Source organism: Plutella xylostella, chromosome Z (assembly GCF_932276165.1).
Source record: "Plutella xylostella chromosome Z, ilPluXylo3.1, whole genome shotgun sequence".
Classification (NCBI taxonomy): Eukaryota; Metazoa; Arthropoda; class Insecta; order Lepidoptera; family Plutellidae; genus Plutella; species Plutella xylostella.
The window spans coordinates 2,750,640-2,768,002 of NC_064012.1; the positions used below are offsets into that span (position 1 = coordinate 2,750,640).

The window sequence follows — 17,363 nt, forward strand, 5'->3', positions numbered from 1 at the left end:
ATGGGTCTTTCTATGAGTCTTCTTTTGACAATCCATAAATATTCTAACAAAAATAAATGCATAAGTATTGTAAGGTTGTATGTGTCGGTATTTTAGTTTCAAATGTTGCAAGGTGCGTAATTTTAGGGCCTCTTAAATTAGATGCAACTTATTCGTAAACATAGGGTTAACTCACATTTTAAAATATTCACACTTTCGATAATTAAAAAATAGTTACCATGTGAAAAAGCTGGATCGGTATTTACGACTAAAACTACTTCATATACCTATTTTATTTCTCATAAACTTTGATATTACTTAATTAAATTTTATAAAAGGTAAAGATACGGCCTAATAATCTTACATTGTTAAGGAGTATGTATGGTGTGAAAATGCAACCAAAATTAAAAAAATTACTTCAAAATTCATTAAACGAATAATAACATTAAATAATATTGAAGAAAACTAAGTTCTGACCTTATTAAAGGACAGAGGATTTCAGTCCCAAAAAACGGGAGTTGCAATTAAACCGAATTTCCCAATTTCTATTCTTAAAAAAGTAAGTTAGTAATTTATAAGTATCTATCCCGAAAAAATGGAAAAGCTTTGATACCTACTCTACTAATTTTCCCAAAAGTCTAAAATTGCTTGACGGGAGTTTTGTTTATGAAAATTCTTTCGGTACATAATTCACTCCATTTATTTTTGTAGATTCTATTCCTACTTAGCTTTTCTACTGCAATTTTGTAAAAAAAAAACAGTTTGAGATAGGGTCTCGAACTGAAAAAAACAAGCATTGAATGAGGGTTGGCAAAGAAAATATTTTTATAATATATTTTGCATAAGAAGGCGGGGCTAAATATATATATGTGTGTGGTTTGGTAAGAAAGCGTGTGATTTTCACCTGTAATGTAATCTTGTAAAGTGAGAAGATCTCGGTATGAAATAAGGCTTGTGTGGTCTAGTCTATTAAATCGTAAAATTATATTTTTTATCGTTTTTAAAATCTACGACCTCTACAGACAAAAATAATAGATTTGTTTCTTAAAAAACTAGTAACTATCCGAAATTTGAAATTCGGTTTCAGAAAATAAATTATAATCTCCTTCGATGAGAAACAGAGAAAAAAAGTTTGGTACTTATATCATTCTTAATACATGATATAGGTTTTTTGAATCGACTCACACGAAATGCTATTGGATGGAATTATAAAAAACCTCCTAAACTATACTTGCGAATTGCTAGTCTTTACGATACCAAATTAACTAGTTTTATTAATTCATGCAAAATATCCCGAACTGAGATGTAACAGTTTCAAAATGTATAATTATAGTAGTCATACAAGTCCCCAGTGATTTAAGTCAATTTTCCACCCTTGTGTATTTTTTTTACTAGAGACTCGCATATCAGTATAAATTCATGTTTTGTGGCGAGCTCTATAGCTTTCGCAGGTCACACATCTACTGGTTGAGTTACCTTCATAAGTACACTTTTGTTCCTTGTCAAACTCACAGACAGTCATCGTAAATTATTGACTGATAAAAGTTCGTTAGTTTGAAAATTTCGTAGGCAATTCGTTAGTTTGATAAGATTCAAAAGTATGATTTTAAAGGGAATTGATTATTAATTTTGAAACATACAGCGTTGGTTGACTTGGATGAGTTGGTTGTCTACAGAACAAAGGGCTTTTCTGTAGCCAAAACATCCAAGACATTCAGAGTAAGAAGATTGTGGGAGCCTGCGCAAGCGCCAGTATTTAACCATTATCCTCCTTAGACCATTATACATTAACCTGAGACTCAGTTTACGATTTGACTAAATCTATGTATCTTATAGGACGTAAGAATGAATGCTGTCATTGGTTGCAATGACAGCCAATGAGAATCAAGAATTAATGATTTAACCGAATTTTTTAATATTATGCATTTTTTTGTTAAAACTACTTCATACATTTTCGAGAATCTTTATAGACTTTACTAGTCTGATGTAAATAAACTTTTAGATGAACTTTAGAATAATCTTAGCTACATATACACAGGTTTGGTATTGTTTGTAAGAATGACAGGAAGTTATTATTTAATTCAGCCACATATTTAATTATTGGAGCCGAAATAATTTGTGAAGCAATTAAAATTTAAACTTTTTAAATGGAATTAAAACTAAGTTGACGAAATTAATATTCTGACATATTAAACTTTTCATATTATTTCGTCTCTAATGATTTCAGATCTGTATTCAGAATCATCGCTAGCAGCCGCAGATGTTGCTAGTTTATCCCTTTATAAGCCAGAAATCACATGAATCGCATGAAGTTAAAAATAAGGTGGCAAAATTTATCAACTTGGAATTGGCTGGTTGAAAACCATGATCCAGAGGTCTAGGGTTCCATAAACAAACATCTGTGACTGCTACACTAGCTACGACCGATCCAACTAAAAATATACTGTTGCATTTGCATCTGTCAGCACTTTAACGTTATGTCGAGAAAATTCACCGTTTATAACATTAAAAAGTAGAATTAGAATTATTAAGTACTTATATGGTTAAATGTAAATGTAAGTTTCTCACTTGGTTTATTTTTTAAGTTACCTTTAAGTAGTTCTGTAATAGCGCTAAAATGTTTGTGTTGCATAATAGCTACGCAATTTTTTATCCTAAATCACAGACTTCGCTTTGCGGTAGTTTGATCGAAACAAAAACGAAACGAGCGAGTTTTTGGGCCACAATCTTCCTATTGTGCGTGAAAACGTATGGAAAAGGAAGAACCATGCTCGCCAGCTACCGGTGTAGCCTGTGCTTTAACACTCAGGATTTTGATCTGCGGGTTATTTTGAATAATTTAGTTTAAAATTCATAAAAAGCATTATATTCATAATCACTATCATATTCATAATCATCATCACATTCATAATCATAATCATCGTAGACATATTCATAATCATCACTATATTCATAATCATCGTCATATTCATATTCATCAATATTTCCTACTTCTTTGCCGCTCGGCAAGCCAGACGTGTCCAGTCGACTTATTCTCTTCTCGTCTTCGTCAGACCTTTTCTTCGGCCAAGTGACAGCTGTTGTCGCGAGGCAATCAATTGTTTTAGCAGGCTCCTGTGGTGGTGTGGCTGGGCACTGTCTCTTTCTTCCGTCATCCTCATCATAATCATTATGTCATTCTTAAGCCATTATAGGAACAAAATCCTCAAGGTTCTCGATAGATAGCTCAAAGACTTTTGGCTTTGGACTGTTAGAGTTGTAAGGTCACTTGGATTCGTTGGTGTTCCTATGTCGGCTTATTCTGGCTTTCATTTATTAGATGAATTGTCGGTCCACTTCTTCTGACTTATACCGTTCATCTGGTAAACGGAATCCATAATCAACTTCATCTCATTTGTTGCGGACATCATTCCTACATTTATTCACAAGCATTTTAGCGCTGTGTTACTGTTACTTTATTGTTAATATTAATTTAATATTTTTTTAAACTACATTTGTAATCTTGTTTTTTTTTTGCATGATTTCTAGTTTAACTTCATTTATTGTTAGATTTAGCCTAAATTTTGGTCTAGTCGTTAATAACATTCGATGTACCTTAGAAAGAATAAATAAAATTACACCCAATGCATTCTCTAATTTTTCCGAAATTCCTTCTAAAGAAAACCCCTTTAATGAAGAAGCGAAGTGCAATGGTATAGCTACATATTTTTCATTACTGGTAAGTATACGATAAAATAACAGAAGTACGTAGATACTTAACTACTTTAGCTTCATCAGTAGCTAATAGCTACCCTTTTGAACTCGTTCCTTGGCAAACTAATAAGTCATCAAAGTATGCATTAATGAATAGCTACTTACGCGGTGGGATGTAACTCCACAACTATTTGACCAGGTTCTCTAAAGACCTCGTGTAGCTTTAGCTTTATGTCATAGTAGGTAAATTATTCCTGAAATAGAATACAATGAACAAGCTATAGGTAAGTACTAGCTCAAATGAAAGGAATCTGTACTACCATTATTTTGACTGAAATAAGATAAAAAATAAAACGTTCATCAACATTCGAAGTAGGTACCAAGACAAATTTATTACCTATTTGAAGAAGTCGAGGAAAGATTTAATAAGTTCTCTTCTGAGAGCTAACGGATGTGAAGTTCACTAATCCATCTTCGAGGTCATTTTACATCTGTCAGCGACGCAGTTTCAGCACTGCCCTGCCCAATCCCACCCACTTACTAACTACAATCCCACCGATCAATACCATGTCATACCAACCACAAGGAGAGTCACCACGAAACGCAGATAATATTGGCACTAAAACAGCTGAAAACTGAAGCTGCATTCCGTAGAAATTGGCGAAATATTCGCTGGGACGAATCTCAGGCGGTTCAGCCGGTACATATTTCCGTATTATTTATAGAAAGTGTGCGTGTGGTGTAGTCTACATCGGCACACAGTGCGGGCAAGTCGGCGCGGCCGGCGGCGCTCAGCGATGGAGCCCCCGCGCTTCCCGGATGCCCCGCTGCCCACGGTCCGGGCGGCCCCCGGAGCCCCCGCCTGCCTCTGTCTGCCGCTGCCTGCAGGCACGCCCCCCTTCCGCTACTCATGGTAAGTTCTTTTTCCACCTGCAATGCCCGACATGTGTTTCTGCTGCAATGTTTTGACTATCACCGGCGATCACATCACCCGGTTATGTAGGTCAACCGTGATTCAGGAGTTTTCGTGATGCGCAGGCGCCGCTGGATCACCTTCGACATGTAATACAACACTTGGCGCAAGATTTTTCTCGGGATCGGTTTTTTATGTTTCTGGACTTGCGTCTTCTAGCTGCCGGTGCTGGGTGCGATGTGAATTGTGCTTTGAGTGCGGGGGATAGGGTTGGGTTCGGTGCGTGCGAGCGCTGGCGTGGCGGTGGTGGGTTTGCTTTGTTTGTTTTGCTGTTGTTGATGTATAAATACGGCAGGAAAAGGTCGCAGCACGCGGCGGCGGCGGCGAGATGTTCTGGAGCGCTGGAACCCTCGTTGAAATCTATTCACTTCAATGACTTTGAAGGAATGTTAGTTATCGGTGGAGAAGGGTTTTTCCTTTGTAGGGGAAGAAAGTGTGAAAACAGTTTACATTGAGGTGATATCGTGTTGTATGACAAAGAGCCCTTTTATAAACGTAAAGATAGTTTGTAAAAAAATAACGTGAGTCTGAAACCGGTCTGAAACTTAGACAAATATCTCTGGTCTGAAAAAATAAATACATAGGTAGGTACTTTACTTATACGATGAAAAACAGTATTAAAAAAACTTTGACTTACTTATTGTTAGTTATTGTCGGTGTCTTATTGATACTGTTTATAAGTTATTAAATACTTACATTACTAGCCTACTTAGGTACTTATTTTGGATAAAAATATATTATTCTTTTATAGGTAATATTATATCTTCTCGATAAATTTCAATAACATACTTAGTTCGGTATTTGATAGAAAACAAGACCAAAACCTAGTCTATATTTATTAGATACCCAATTCGATATTAGGCATTAGGCCACAAAAATAATAAGCTACTTAGGTATTACGATCTAAGTAGGTACTTTAGGAGTTCAATTGGTCCCTCCCTATATAATAGGATAAGTATAAAGTACAAGACATAGGTACTTGGCGTAGTGTTAACGTATTATTTGTGCATGTAGGTTATGTAAACGCATTTCTGCATTTAAATATCTAATGTACGTACTTACATTTGAACGAAAGTACTCAATAAGTAAAGATCATTTGGCATTTGGACGTCGGTTATTTAAAACAAGTAAGTAATACAACATACATTATAATTACTACGACTTACTTACATCTAGTTACCTATAACAGAGGTACTTACCTATATTTGGGTCTCTCGGACGGTTTTCTAGAACAAATGCTTATTAAATTCAGTTTCTGCTGGATATTCCCTTTTATTTTCCCGCCACAACTTGAAATAACATGGAAAGACTACCTCCAAGGGCGTACCCAGGATTTCAGCCAGGGGGGGGCAGCTCTTGAGATGATGGTCGGTCGGGTATATTGAAACAAAAATCATGAAAATTGTCTTTTATTAAGGTCAACTAGGCCAATTGCGTCTATTCTATTCTATTCTGGTAGGAGGTGAAGTTCCTGTACGTGGCTCTCTCGATTGGATCCTTTGTACATATCCCCTTGATTTCAGCTCAGCCAGCCTAGCTCCCGAGTAAACTGGAGTAGCAAGCCTGGGTGTTCCAATAGCTGAGATAGGCGCTCTGTTGGTCCAAGAATAGATAATCTTGTTTCTGTAGTAGGTGGACAAGCTAACATAATGTGTTCAACTGTCTCATCTACTTCCTTACTTAATAAACGCCAATTGCTTCTACGGGCCAAATTAATCTTTTCGATCCTATTTGAAAACGGCTTTATCAATATTGAAACATGCCATCTAGTTACGGTGGCTTAAACTAAATATACTTTACATGAACTGCAGACAGATGGTGTTGTAGTCAACATAATATTATCCAAGTATTCATTCATTTTGTGATTTGCACATTTTTTTGAAAGTTTGGTACTGTGACAGGTGATTGAAAATGTGAATCGAAAGTTTTCTTTATCAATTGATTTTATTCAGTAGGTATTCTAAGCAATAATCATTGGGCTACTTATATAGACACAAATTTTCAATAAAATAGCTTTATTTGATAAATTAATGATGTAATTTTTTTTATGTTTGATAAAAGTCTTGGGGTACATGCGTTAGGCGTAATGGGGCTATTGCGATTGTTGCAACGCATTGCCTCAAAACAGAAATCGTCAACCTTTTAATACATACATAATTATGCTCACGACTGTAATCACCCGCTTTTCGCTGTAAATTTGTATCGCCGTTTTTTATTGAGTACAATGCACTAAAGTTGTCGGGTAAGTGTAAGTGTACAACCCGACTGTCAGATTTTTTCAAGCTGCGCGAAGGCCTCTGACTAGGCTTAACAACTGCTGCCGAAGCAGCAACCGGGACCCACGGCTTAACGTGTCATCCAAAGCACGGAAGCGTCCAGAAAAGAACCATTTGAAATCGGTCATCCATTCAAGGCTGACCGTGCCATGTGTTAACCTCAGTGATCAGTTACGATCACTGACACCAGCTCGATAGGGATTTTTACTATTTATGAACACTAAACTTATTGAAGAGTATGGGTTTTGCCATGCACATATTTTAATTGATATCTAAGTTTAATACCCGTATTTGATCCAATCTTACTATTTTAAAGAATATAAATGTCTCTCACCACTATTAAATCTATTTACATTCTTACTCACTTTACAGGAGTACTTAGGTAGTTCTTTTTTCATAAAAATTTTATTTGAATTTTAAATGCGTCCATGAAAATTAGACGCATTTTCCTGATTTCTACTAAATCATCTGTGAATTCGTCAATAGTTTCTTTTGGCTAAATTAACTGCCATACTATTGCACAAAATAATTAACTGGATAAAACTCTCTTATTTTTTTTCACAGAAAGCTTACCTATTGAATAGTTACATACTAAAAACACATTTGCCTCAAACCTGGAAAATGCGTTCAAAATCACGATTTTTTAAGACACTAAATAAGAAACTGTTATAAGATTCCAGCAAAGAAATCAATGCTTTAAATTTGTTAAGAAATATTGGTTCAATAGTCGTTAGTTTCTTAAAGTAAATATCTCACTTTTACATTAAATTGTTCATACCTTTGCTCCCATTATTCCGAAAACTTTTAGTGATCTAAAAATACAACGTAACCCCAGTTGACCTTAATTAGTTTGATTAAGATACAAAACAAAATAGGTAGGTAGGTAGGTAAGAGTAGATAACACGTTTTTAATTCCGACTTGGCAGGAAAATTTACGTTTATTTTAACTTCTAGGGGGGGGCAGCTGCCCCCCCCTGCCCCTACCTGGGTACGCCCTTGACTACCTCTACTTAATTAATTCCTACCACAAATTAAATCCGGGCGATCTCTGCACCGAATAAGCTCCACTGCATCATGTCTGTAGAATAAATACATAGGGGAACCCGGGGTAAGACGGGGTCGCGGGGTAAGACGGGCCCCCTCACATATATGCAAAACTATACATCTTAGGATTCTGAGTAATGAGCCAATAGATAGGCTGAAATTATTGACCTTTAGTGCGCCAGTGACAGCAGGTGTGGGCGCGTGCGTTTTTTGTGTTAGCGCAATTGTTTGTTTTTGCGTAGTGTCCATGTTATTTTTGACCGGTAGGAACAACGTCAGAACACATTTAGTAAAACAGTGGCATTTTTGGTAATTGTGTGTTTTTATTTAAGGTTTGGTACGCTTTGTTTAGATATGTGTAAAATCACTTTAACATTGAAAGTTTTTTTTTAATGAATTATTTTTATACAAAATATAACGTGGGGCAAGACGGGGTAATTTTGGAGGGGCAAGATGATGTATGGATCAAGCTTGGTGAAGATTTTTTTTTCTTCAACCCGATATTTGACATTGAAGAAGGGCTCTAAAAGGGTTACAGTGAAGTTGGCTAAAAACATAAAGCAGATACTGCCTACGAAGAAGAATAACAACGAAGATGACTGTGTCTACCTCTGCTGTGAGGATATCAACAGTCCTACTTTAAATCTATGGAAAAGTGGGTCGGATATCAAAGGTGCAGGCGTTGGGCTCACACTGCAGGTGCTGGTGTTGTCGATAAAATCACAGAAGAAATGTTGTTTGTCTGTTTTGTGCCCCACATAGTATACTTACCCCATCTTACCCCGTACATGGGGCAAGATGGTTTATTTCCCATTTTTTACATTTCTTAAAATAAGTCAATTGTAATGATTACTTTTTTGGCAAAAGCTGTGCCAAAGTGTTCGTCATTAAGTTCCTAATGAGCCATAAATAATTAATAACATTGTGGTTATAAATACCTGTTGTTTTTTTAATTTTCCCTTAGCGACCCCGTCTTACCCCGGGTTCCCCTATAATTACACTCACGGGCAATGAAAAAGATCCATTGAGAAAATTACCAAATTACTCTTAAAGACGACCGAATGGCGTAGTGGTTAGTGACCCTGACTACTGACCCGATGGTCCCGGGTTCGATTCCCGGCTGGGGCAGATATTTGTTTAAACACAGATATTTGTTCTCAGGTCTTGGATGTGCCCGTAAAATGGCAATAGGCCCGCCCCCTATTACATTGGGACTAACATAACACTCTGGCGAAAAGTGGGTGCAGCAATGCACCTCTGCCTACCCCGCAAGGGAGTACATTAGTACAAGGCGTGAGTGCGTGTTTTTTTTTTTTTTTACTCTTAAACGGAAAAAAACTAAATTATTCAAGCATTCTGCAATATTGTACAGTAAGAGGCAGATAAACCTGACCCTGACTGTTACTATGAGATGGGGTTCAGGTTTCTCTGCACTTGACCGTACATTTAACGGTGCATCAGAATATTACCAACTAAAAATGTAAATATTTTGTTCAAATTCCTAAAAAAATATTTTAAAAAATCGGGCCAATTTGTGTCTCAATTTTGTAAGTGGAACTGTTTCTTTGCCCGTGAGTGTTTTATGTCTACAGGATGTTCATCACCAGCCTAGAGCAGTCCTCTTTAGGTCGCTGGACGCAACGCACGTCACTGGATGCGATCTATAGCTTTCCGCATCCTCAGGGTGTTAATAAAGATTATAGTAAGCAAAAAGAGGGAGACTCAAGAAGTCATTCTGAACAACTTTTCGCAAACGTATACAATAACCATCACTATACAATTCACTAGATATTATTTCCAAAAAAACCTACTTTTTTCATAGAAAGTTTGTTAGTCCCGTGATTGTCAAGTTGTTTACTTGTGGATTTTTGGTGTGTGGTGCTGGACACCGAATAAAGAATTTTTATCTTTATCTTTACTGTAAGAGGTGAATTTTTGATAACGATTTCCAGAAAAGTTGTTCAGATTATTGAGTTGAGGCTGTGTCGTGCTCTTTCAGGTTTTTATACCACTTTTGGTGGCTGAAAAAGTGTCATTACGTACAAAACTGCTCTCAAAAATAAATTCAAATTTGTGTTCTAAAACAGTGAAATTGTGCAAATAAACAATGCTAAAGTGTTATTAACCACCTGGAAACCTAGTGACAGTGTTATCTCTTCATGAAACACTAGGATTTAGCAGATTTAGTGCTTTCAAACCCACCACTGACATTTCACATTCAAAGTTTTCTCCAACTACCCCGAGTTACAAAAGTGACATTGACAATGACAGTGACATTTATATGTTTTACGGTGTTGTCACAGTAAAATGTTACATTCTCCCAAAAAAAAGAATCTGCCAGAAGATCCTACCAAGGCATCTGGCAGAAACAGTCCCTCAACTAGTGCCCAACCAAAAACAGGTCAAACCAATACAGCCTATAAACAACCAAATTTACCATTATCCTCAAATGAAGTTAACAAAATTAACTTAGACCCAGAAAACCAAATTGTCAATACTGAAAATGATTGGCAAACTGTCCCAATTCTACGACGTGATGTGAACCGTTACAAAAGAAAGCGAGTAAGTGGCTCTCCAGAATCTGATACACCTGTCCGAAACCAATATGCAGGACTTCAAGTTGATGAAGAACCAATAAATAATGGAACCCCAAAAACGCAAGTAAGTAAACCACCCCCTATTGTGCTCTATGGAATCAATGATATTGCAAAGCTATGTGAAGTTATCGACAAAACACTGCAGAAAAGTCAGTATACATTTAAAATTGTCACCAAGAACCAACTAAGAATCTCATGTAATACCATTGATTCATACAAGAATCTTATGTGCCTTACCCGGGAAAAGGGCCTGATTGGACATACATTCACAAGGAAGGATGAGCGACCATACAGAATTGTCATAAAAGACCTACACCCATCTACTCCAGTGGAAGCAATTAGGGAGGAGGTTGAAAGCACAGGAAACACCATAGTTGGCGAAATAATAAATGCTAGATATGGGCCAGAAAAAACCCCCACATACACCTGGTTTGTAAATCTAGCACCGCACCCAAAAAATGCTGAAATAAAAAAGCTCAAATACATATACCACACCAGTGTTAAAATTGAGGATCCAAAACGTACAAGCACTATCGCTCAATGCAAAAGGTGTCAACAATATGGGCATACTCGCAATTACTGCATGCGTCCGTATAGATGCGTCAAATGTGCAGAAGACCACAACACAACCGATTGCCCAAAGAAGGATAGGACTACACCTGCTAAGTGCGCTCTCTGCCTGGGGGACCATCCAGCCAACTACCATGGATGCAAGGTGCGCCTAGAAATCCAAAAGAGGAAGATGTCCCGCCCTCAACTGAAAAGGAGAGAAACCGAGACAAATAAGGCAAATTTCACTGGTAAAGATATTAATACTAACTTCCCACCAACAGAAACTATCCCACCCAGAGAAAATTATAGATCTTATGCCGATGCAACAATAGGGAACATAAACCCAACAAACACTCTTAATAGAAGAAAGACTAGATGTGCTACTTATATCGGAAGCACATCTTACAGACAGATGCACATTTACTCTAAAGGGTTACATGGTCTATGCAACATACCATCCAGACAACACATCACATGCAGGGACAGCTGTCATAATCAGGACTAACCTTAAACATAATCTGCTCCCTGAGTACCGCACACCCCACATTCAAGCTACTTCAATTGCAGTGTATGATAAGCAAGGTGCCTTGGCTATTTCATCTATATATTGTCCTCCTAAACATAAAATAACAGCTACAAAGTTCAATAACTTTTTTGGTACCCTCGGAGGAAGATACATTGTTGGCGGAGACTGGAACGCCAAAAATACATTCTGGGGCTCACGTCTCACAGTCACCTTCTTCTTCTTTGGGTACCATCTCCTATCGGAGGTCGGCAATCATCTGGCTTATTCTTTCCTTCGAGACTGCTGCTCGGAACAAGGATGTGGTGTCGGTGTTGTACCAGTCTTTCAGATTTTGGACCCATGATGTTCTTTTTCGACCGGGTCTTCGACGGCCTTGAATTTTCCCTTGTAGGAGAAGTTGCAATAAACCGTATTTACTGTTGCGCATAATATGTCCCAGGTACTGCAACTTTCTCCTTTTTACGGTTTTAAGCACTTCGGTCCCTTTTTTCATTCTCTGCAATACCGTTTCGTTTTTTATTTTATCCCTCCATGATATCTTCAATATTCTTCTATAAACCCACATTTCGAATGCTTCTAACCGTTTACACATGGTCTGGGTTAAAGTCCAAGCTTCTACTCCGTAAAGAAGTATTGAAAATATGTAGCATCGGAGTAATCGACACCTGGAGGATATCTTGAGACTACGGTTGCAGAGGTTGCACAGTCACCAGAGGAAGAGAACTCAAGAAGAGCCTAGACCACAATGGACTTCGTGTGCTGACTACCTGCCAACCCACATACTGGCCAACAGACCCTAATAAACTACCTGACCTCCTGGACTTCTTCATATATAAAGGCCTGCAGAGCTACTACTACAAAATTGAAAGTAACTTTGATAGTACATCTGATCACACCTCTGTAATAACTACAATGAGCATTACAGTCATAGAAAGATCGAAAAAACCGTACCTATACAATAACAAGACTGACTGGCCTGGCTTCAAAGAATACCTGCAGGATCATGTTGACCTAAAACTGCCTCTGAAATCGGAAGACGACATTGACTGTGCTACAGAATATATAACAAGCCTCATTCAACAAGCAGCATGGCTAAGCACACCTGATTGTGAAGGTCCCGACAGTAGAAATGTGTCAAATAAAAATAATTTGCCGCTTGAAGCCAGAGAAATGATATTGGAAAAGAGACGTCTGAGAAGAAAGTGGCATAATAGTAGACACCCAGAGGACAAAAAGGCCCTGAACAAAGCAGCTGCTGAGTTGAAGAAGTTCTTGGCCGAGGCTGAGAATGACACACTGCAAAGGCGATTAGAGTTACTAAATGCTACTTCCAACAATGAACACTCACTGTGGAAAACTGTAAAGTCTTCACAGAAACCACAGCTAATTGAGTACCCATTGAAACGCCCAGATGGTATGTGGGCCAAAACTGATGAAGAAAGAGCGGAAGCATTTGGAGCCTTCCTTAAAAATGTATTCACTCCTAACACAGACACTGCAGACAATGCCTTTGAAGAGGAAGTAAAATCCTTCTTACAAAGTGACCTACAGCTAAGCCCACCTATCAAAAGCTGCACACCTCGAGAGCTAAAGGGAATCATAAGAGAACTACAGCTGAAAAAGGCCCCAGGATACGACCTCATCACTGCTGAAGTCCTACAACAACTCCCAACAAAAGTACTTGTTTTTCTGACAACACTTTTTAACAGTATGTTAAGGATTGGATACTTTCCTAACCAGTGGAAAGTCTCTCAAATAACGATGATCCTGAAAGCTGGAAAACCACCCCATCAAACCTCATCATATCGACCAATCAGCCTTCTGCCCTTGTTATCGAAATTATTCGAAAAAGTCATCAGCCGACGACTTAACCGATGGCTCGAGGATAACAGAATAATACCACAGCACCAGTTTGGTTTTAGAATGAAGCACTCTACAATTGAACAGGTACACAGAGTATGCGATCACATCAGGCACACCCTAGAAAGCAAAGAGTACTGTTCAGGAGTATTCCTTGACGTGCAACAAGCGTTCGATAAGGTCTGGCATGCTGGACTCCTATACAAATTAAAATTATGGCTTCCTCACAATTTGTTTCAACTGCTGAAATCCTACATAGAAGATCGCATTTTTTATGTGAAGATAAATGAGGGAACGTCGTCATTTCATGAGGTAAAAGCTGGAGTACCACAAGGGTCAGTACTGGGTCCATCACTGTACCTAATTTATACTTCTGACGTCCCAGAATCAGTAAATACTCTAACAGCCACATTTGCAGATGATACTGCCATCCTGGCATCGGACAAAGACCCTGTATCAGCCTCAAAAACTGTTCAAAGTCATCTTGACCAGGTCCATAACTGGATGAAAAGATGGAAGATCAAGGCAAGTGCAGCCAAATCCAACCACATCACCTTCACCCTTAGACGTGACAACTGTCCTCCTGTAAAACTCGGTGGTGAAGTTCTGCCTCATCAGACGGTCGTGAAATACCTGGGATTCCATTTGGACAGGAAGCAGATCTGGAAAACTCACATTCAGAAGAAGAGAGACGAGCTGAACCAGAAGTATCGGTCACTGTCATGGTTACTTGGGAGACAGTCAAAACTATCCGTAAACAATAAACTGCTGATCTACAAGGCTGTATTAAAACCTGTCTGGACCTATGGAATACAACTGTGGGGATCAGCAAAAACCTCCAACATCGCAATAATGCAGCGGTTCCAAAACAGCGTTCTAAAAACCATAGCCCACGCACCATGGTTCACCAAAATTGATGAGGTCCATGAGTACTTACAAATGCCCACGGTTAAAGCGGAAGTGGAAAACCTGTCCAGAGCCTACAGAGATAGGATTGCTGATCACCCCAACAAGCTGGCTACTGACCTCACCAGTTGTATTCCAATAAGAAGGTTGAAAAGAAAGCACATTTGGGACGGTCTAGGACCAATTGAATAAGAAGGCAACCCAACGATGGGAGGGAGTGCCTAAAACGCCATAAAAACACTCCAAACAACTGCTTATGGTCACTCAAGACCGATTGCATGTTACAATGACTACAAAAAAAAAAAAAAAAATACCAATTTTGGAACACTTTGTTTAAGAGTATACCTGTATAAGATACTATACTATAATGAAGTACTTTCAGCCATGTTCCTACTAGCGCACAATTTTATCACCCTCGATATTTATCAACATAGTAATAATAATAATGTATTAAATTCGTTTGTTATACTTAGACAACGAGATTCACTTACAATACGACATATACGAGATTTAAATAAGTCGTATAATCGAGTCTGAAATGTCCAGTGAAAATGGACATCTAGCCACTTTTTTGTCAAGGATTTTTGGCAGTGCTAAAAGGATTAGCCTTAAGTTGGCGCGTTGCACTGCGTTGCGAGTGCGATAATTGAACATAATTACTTTTGTATATTGTGCAATAAAGAATAAATAAATAAATAAAACTTTAAAACTCTAAACTTTAGTGACTTCTCGTCTCGTGCTAGGTGCTGGAATTTACAGAAATTTTCTCGTTTTAGATATTTTATAGTGATAACTTTGTTATTATTTATACTGACTGGAGCACCGACTGTAGACAGTTTATAAGTTCCCACCCTGATAATTATTTGAAAGCCATTAAATAATATGATATCTAGCCACCTGACTGCTAATTTCAAAGAAATATCTATAATATGAATGTACTTAAATCTTAATTTAATAGATTAATCTTCATTTTAAAGATTACTCGTTAATCTAAAATCCGAAGAAAACCTTTGAAGCTAACTGCTTATAATTATTTAAATAATTATATTAAATTTTAGCTCACTGTTTTCTCACTATGAGCAAAAGCGTTAAGTAATTATAAAGTTATTTAAAAAAAAACAGAGAATTTAGTACGACGACGTACGAGGCGTAGGTAGTATAGTATAGTGATGCCACGAATAGTGATTTGGCCGAATACCGAATACCGAATATTCGGCCGGCGCTCTCAGCCGAATACCGAATATTCGGCCACCGAATATTCGGCAGGTGATCTAGTATAATTCAATAAGTTGAAGTTTTATTTAAAGAGTGTTCTTCTTAATCTTACAGCAGATCCGTACAACTGGTGGTCAACCAACTCGAATCAGTAGCCAAACCTTATATATTTTGTTATAAATACCCGTGTCTCAGTTGCAGGTATTGTATATTTTATGAAGAAAAGCGCAATCGTCGCAAGCGCGATGTTGTATTCAGGGTTTCGCAATTAATTGTTATTTGATACTTAAATGTTTCGATTAAATTGTTTTTTTTAATTCCCTTTTGTATGATATTTGCTACTTTTTTAAGTATTCGGTATTCGGCCGAATACTACTTACTATTCGGCCGAATACCGAAAAGTGAAAAAAGTGGCCGAATAGGCCGAATACCGAATACTTGCCGAATATTCGTGGCAACTCTAGTATAGTAACGCACAAGATAGACAATTACATTAATTATTTACGCTAAGTAAATCTAATCTAATCTATGCTCCTCAGCTACGGCAACCATAACAAATTATTTAAGTAATTATAAGATTGTATACTCTGTCCATCTTATTATTGGTTTTTTGACATTCGAAATCCCTTAATATTTGATGACTGCAAAGGAAAACCAACTTACCAGACATAAGGGAACGTCAAAAATGCAATAATATAGTGGAAGCTCTATTCTATAACTAATTAGTCGTAAGTCGCAACCGGGGGGTGAATCCGTAAAAATAGGAATGTCTTGAAATTAAAATCTGTACCTAAGTAAGTAGGTACTTAAGTAACTAATTGGAAATGTGTGTGTACAGTACAGGATGGGTAGAAAGAAATTTAAACTGTACTACCGTATGTTATTGGATATGTATACAACTATACACTCACGTCACAAATAATGAAAAAGTTCCAGTAACTAACATATTATGGATCGTCAAAGGCGGTGGAATTATTTGTGCGAAACACTGTTCAGCAGACTACCGGTGTAGGTTTCATCATTTATAAGTTTTGAGGGCGCTAATAGTTAAGAAGATTTTTCCAATAAATAGGTACCCCAATACATATGAGGCATGGAAAGCTCACAAAACAACGCATGTAAAGTGCGATGGGCAGTGCTTAATTTTATATGTTCTATATGCTTGCAACACGTAGATAGACAACTTTGGTCTAAATAATTTAACATATCAGTGTAATGACACTAATGACAGACTCACATTTTTTTCTCATCATCTTACATACCTACATAGATTGTCTTAATGTTTGTTTATTAACTTCCCTGGCTGCTGTCTGAGATTTAGCTTATTTTCCATTCGCAGCTTTGAAAACAATCACGTGAGTGAACTGGCTAAATCCAGCTATCTCGAGACAAAACTGGACTTCATACAACTTTCTATTAAAAGATCTATTCCAACATGCTTACCTTTTACACACCGAAAATAACTATGACTATTATTTTGTAATTAACCAACGCCACCTAGCGAATACTTTGGGTACTGGCTGATAAACACAGGCGGTCGATATTGTGTGTATGATATGTCCATCTGGCGGTGGCCTAGCGAACTTCTTCATTAGATTTCAGCGTGAAGTTTCAGCGACGCATGCGCGCGGGCGGTTGTCGCTACGGCCGAGTTATGCCAATTTGTTTTCAATGATAGCTAGTATATTTTTGGAGGAATCTTGCTCTATCTTTGTGGAGTAGGTATATTGCGTAAATTCTAA

The 17,363-nt window shown here is 37.6% G+C and overlaps 1 protein-coding gene across 1 annotated transcript in view; it reads left to right on the plus strand.

The window, feature by feature from the left end:
* Window positions 1-4,403: 4,403 nt before the first annotated feature.
* The window catches only part of LOC105384869 (titin), a 108,304-nt gene continuing 95,344 nt past the window's right edge, over window positions 4,404-17,363 (plus strand). The window contains exon 1 of the mRNA XM_048632595.1: window positions 4,404-4,585. Coding sequence (XP_048488552.1) covers window positions 4,470-4,585 — 116 coding nt within the window. The 5' untranslated portion in view covers window positions 4,404-4,469. The remainder of the gene's footprint in view (window positions 4,586-17,363) is intronic.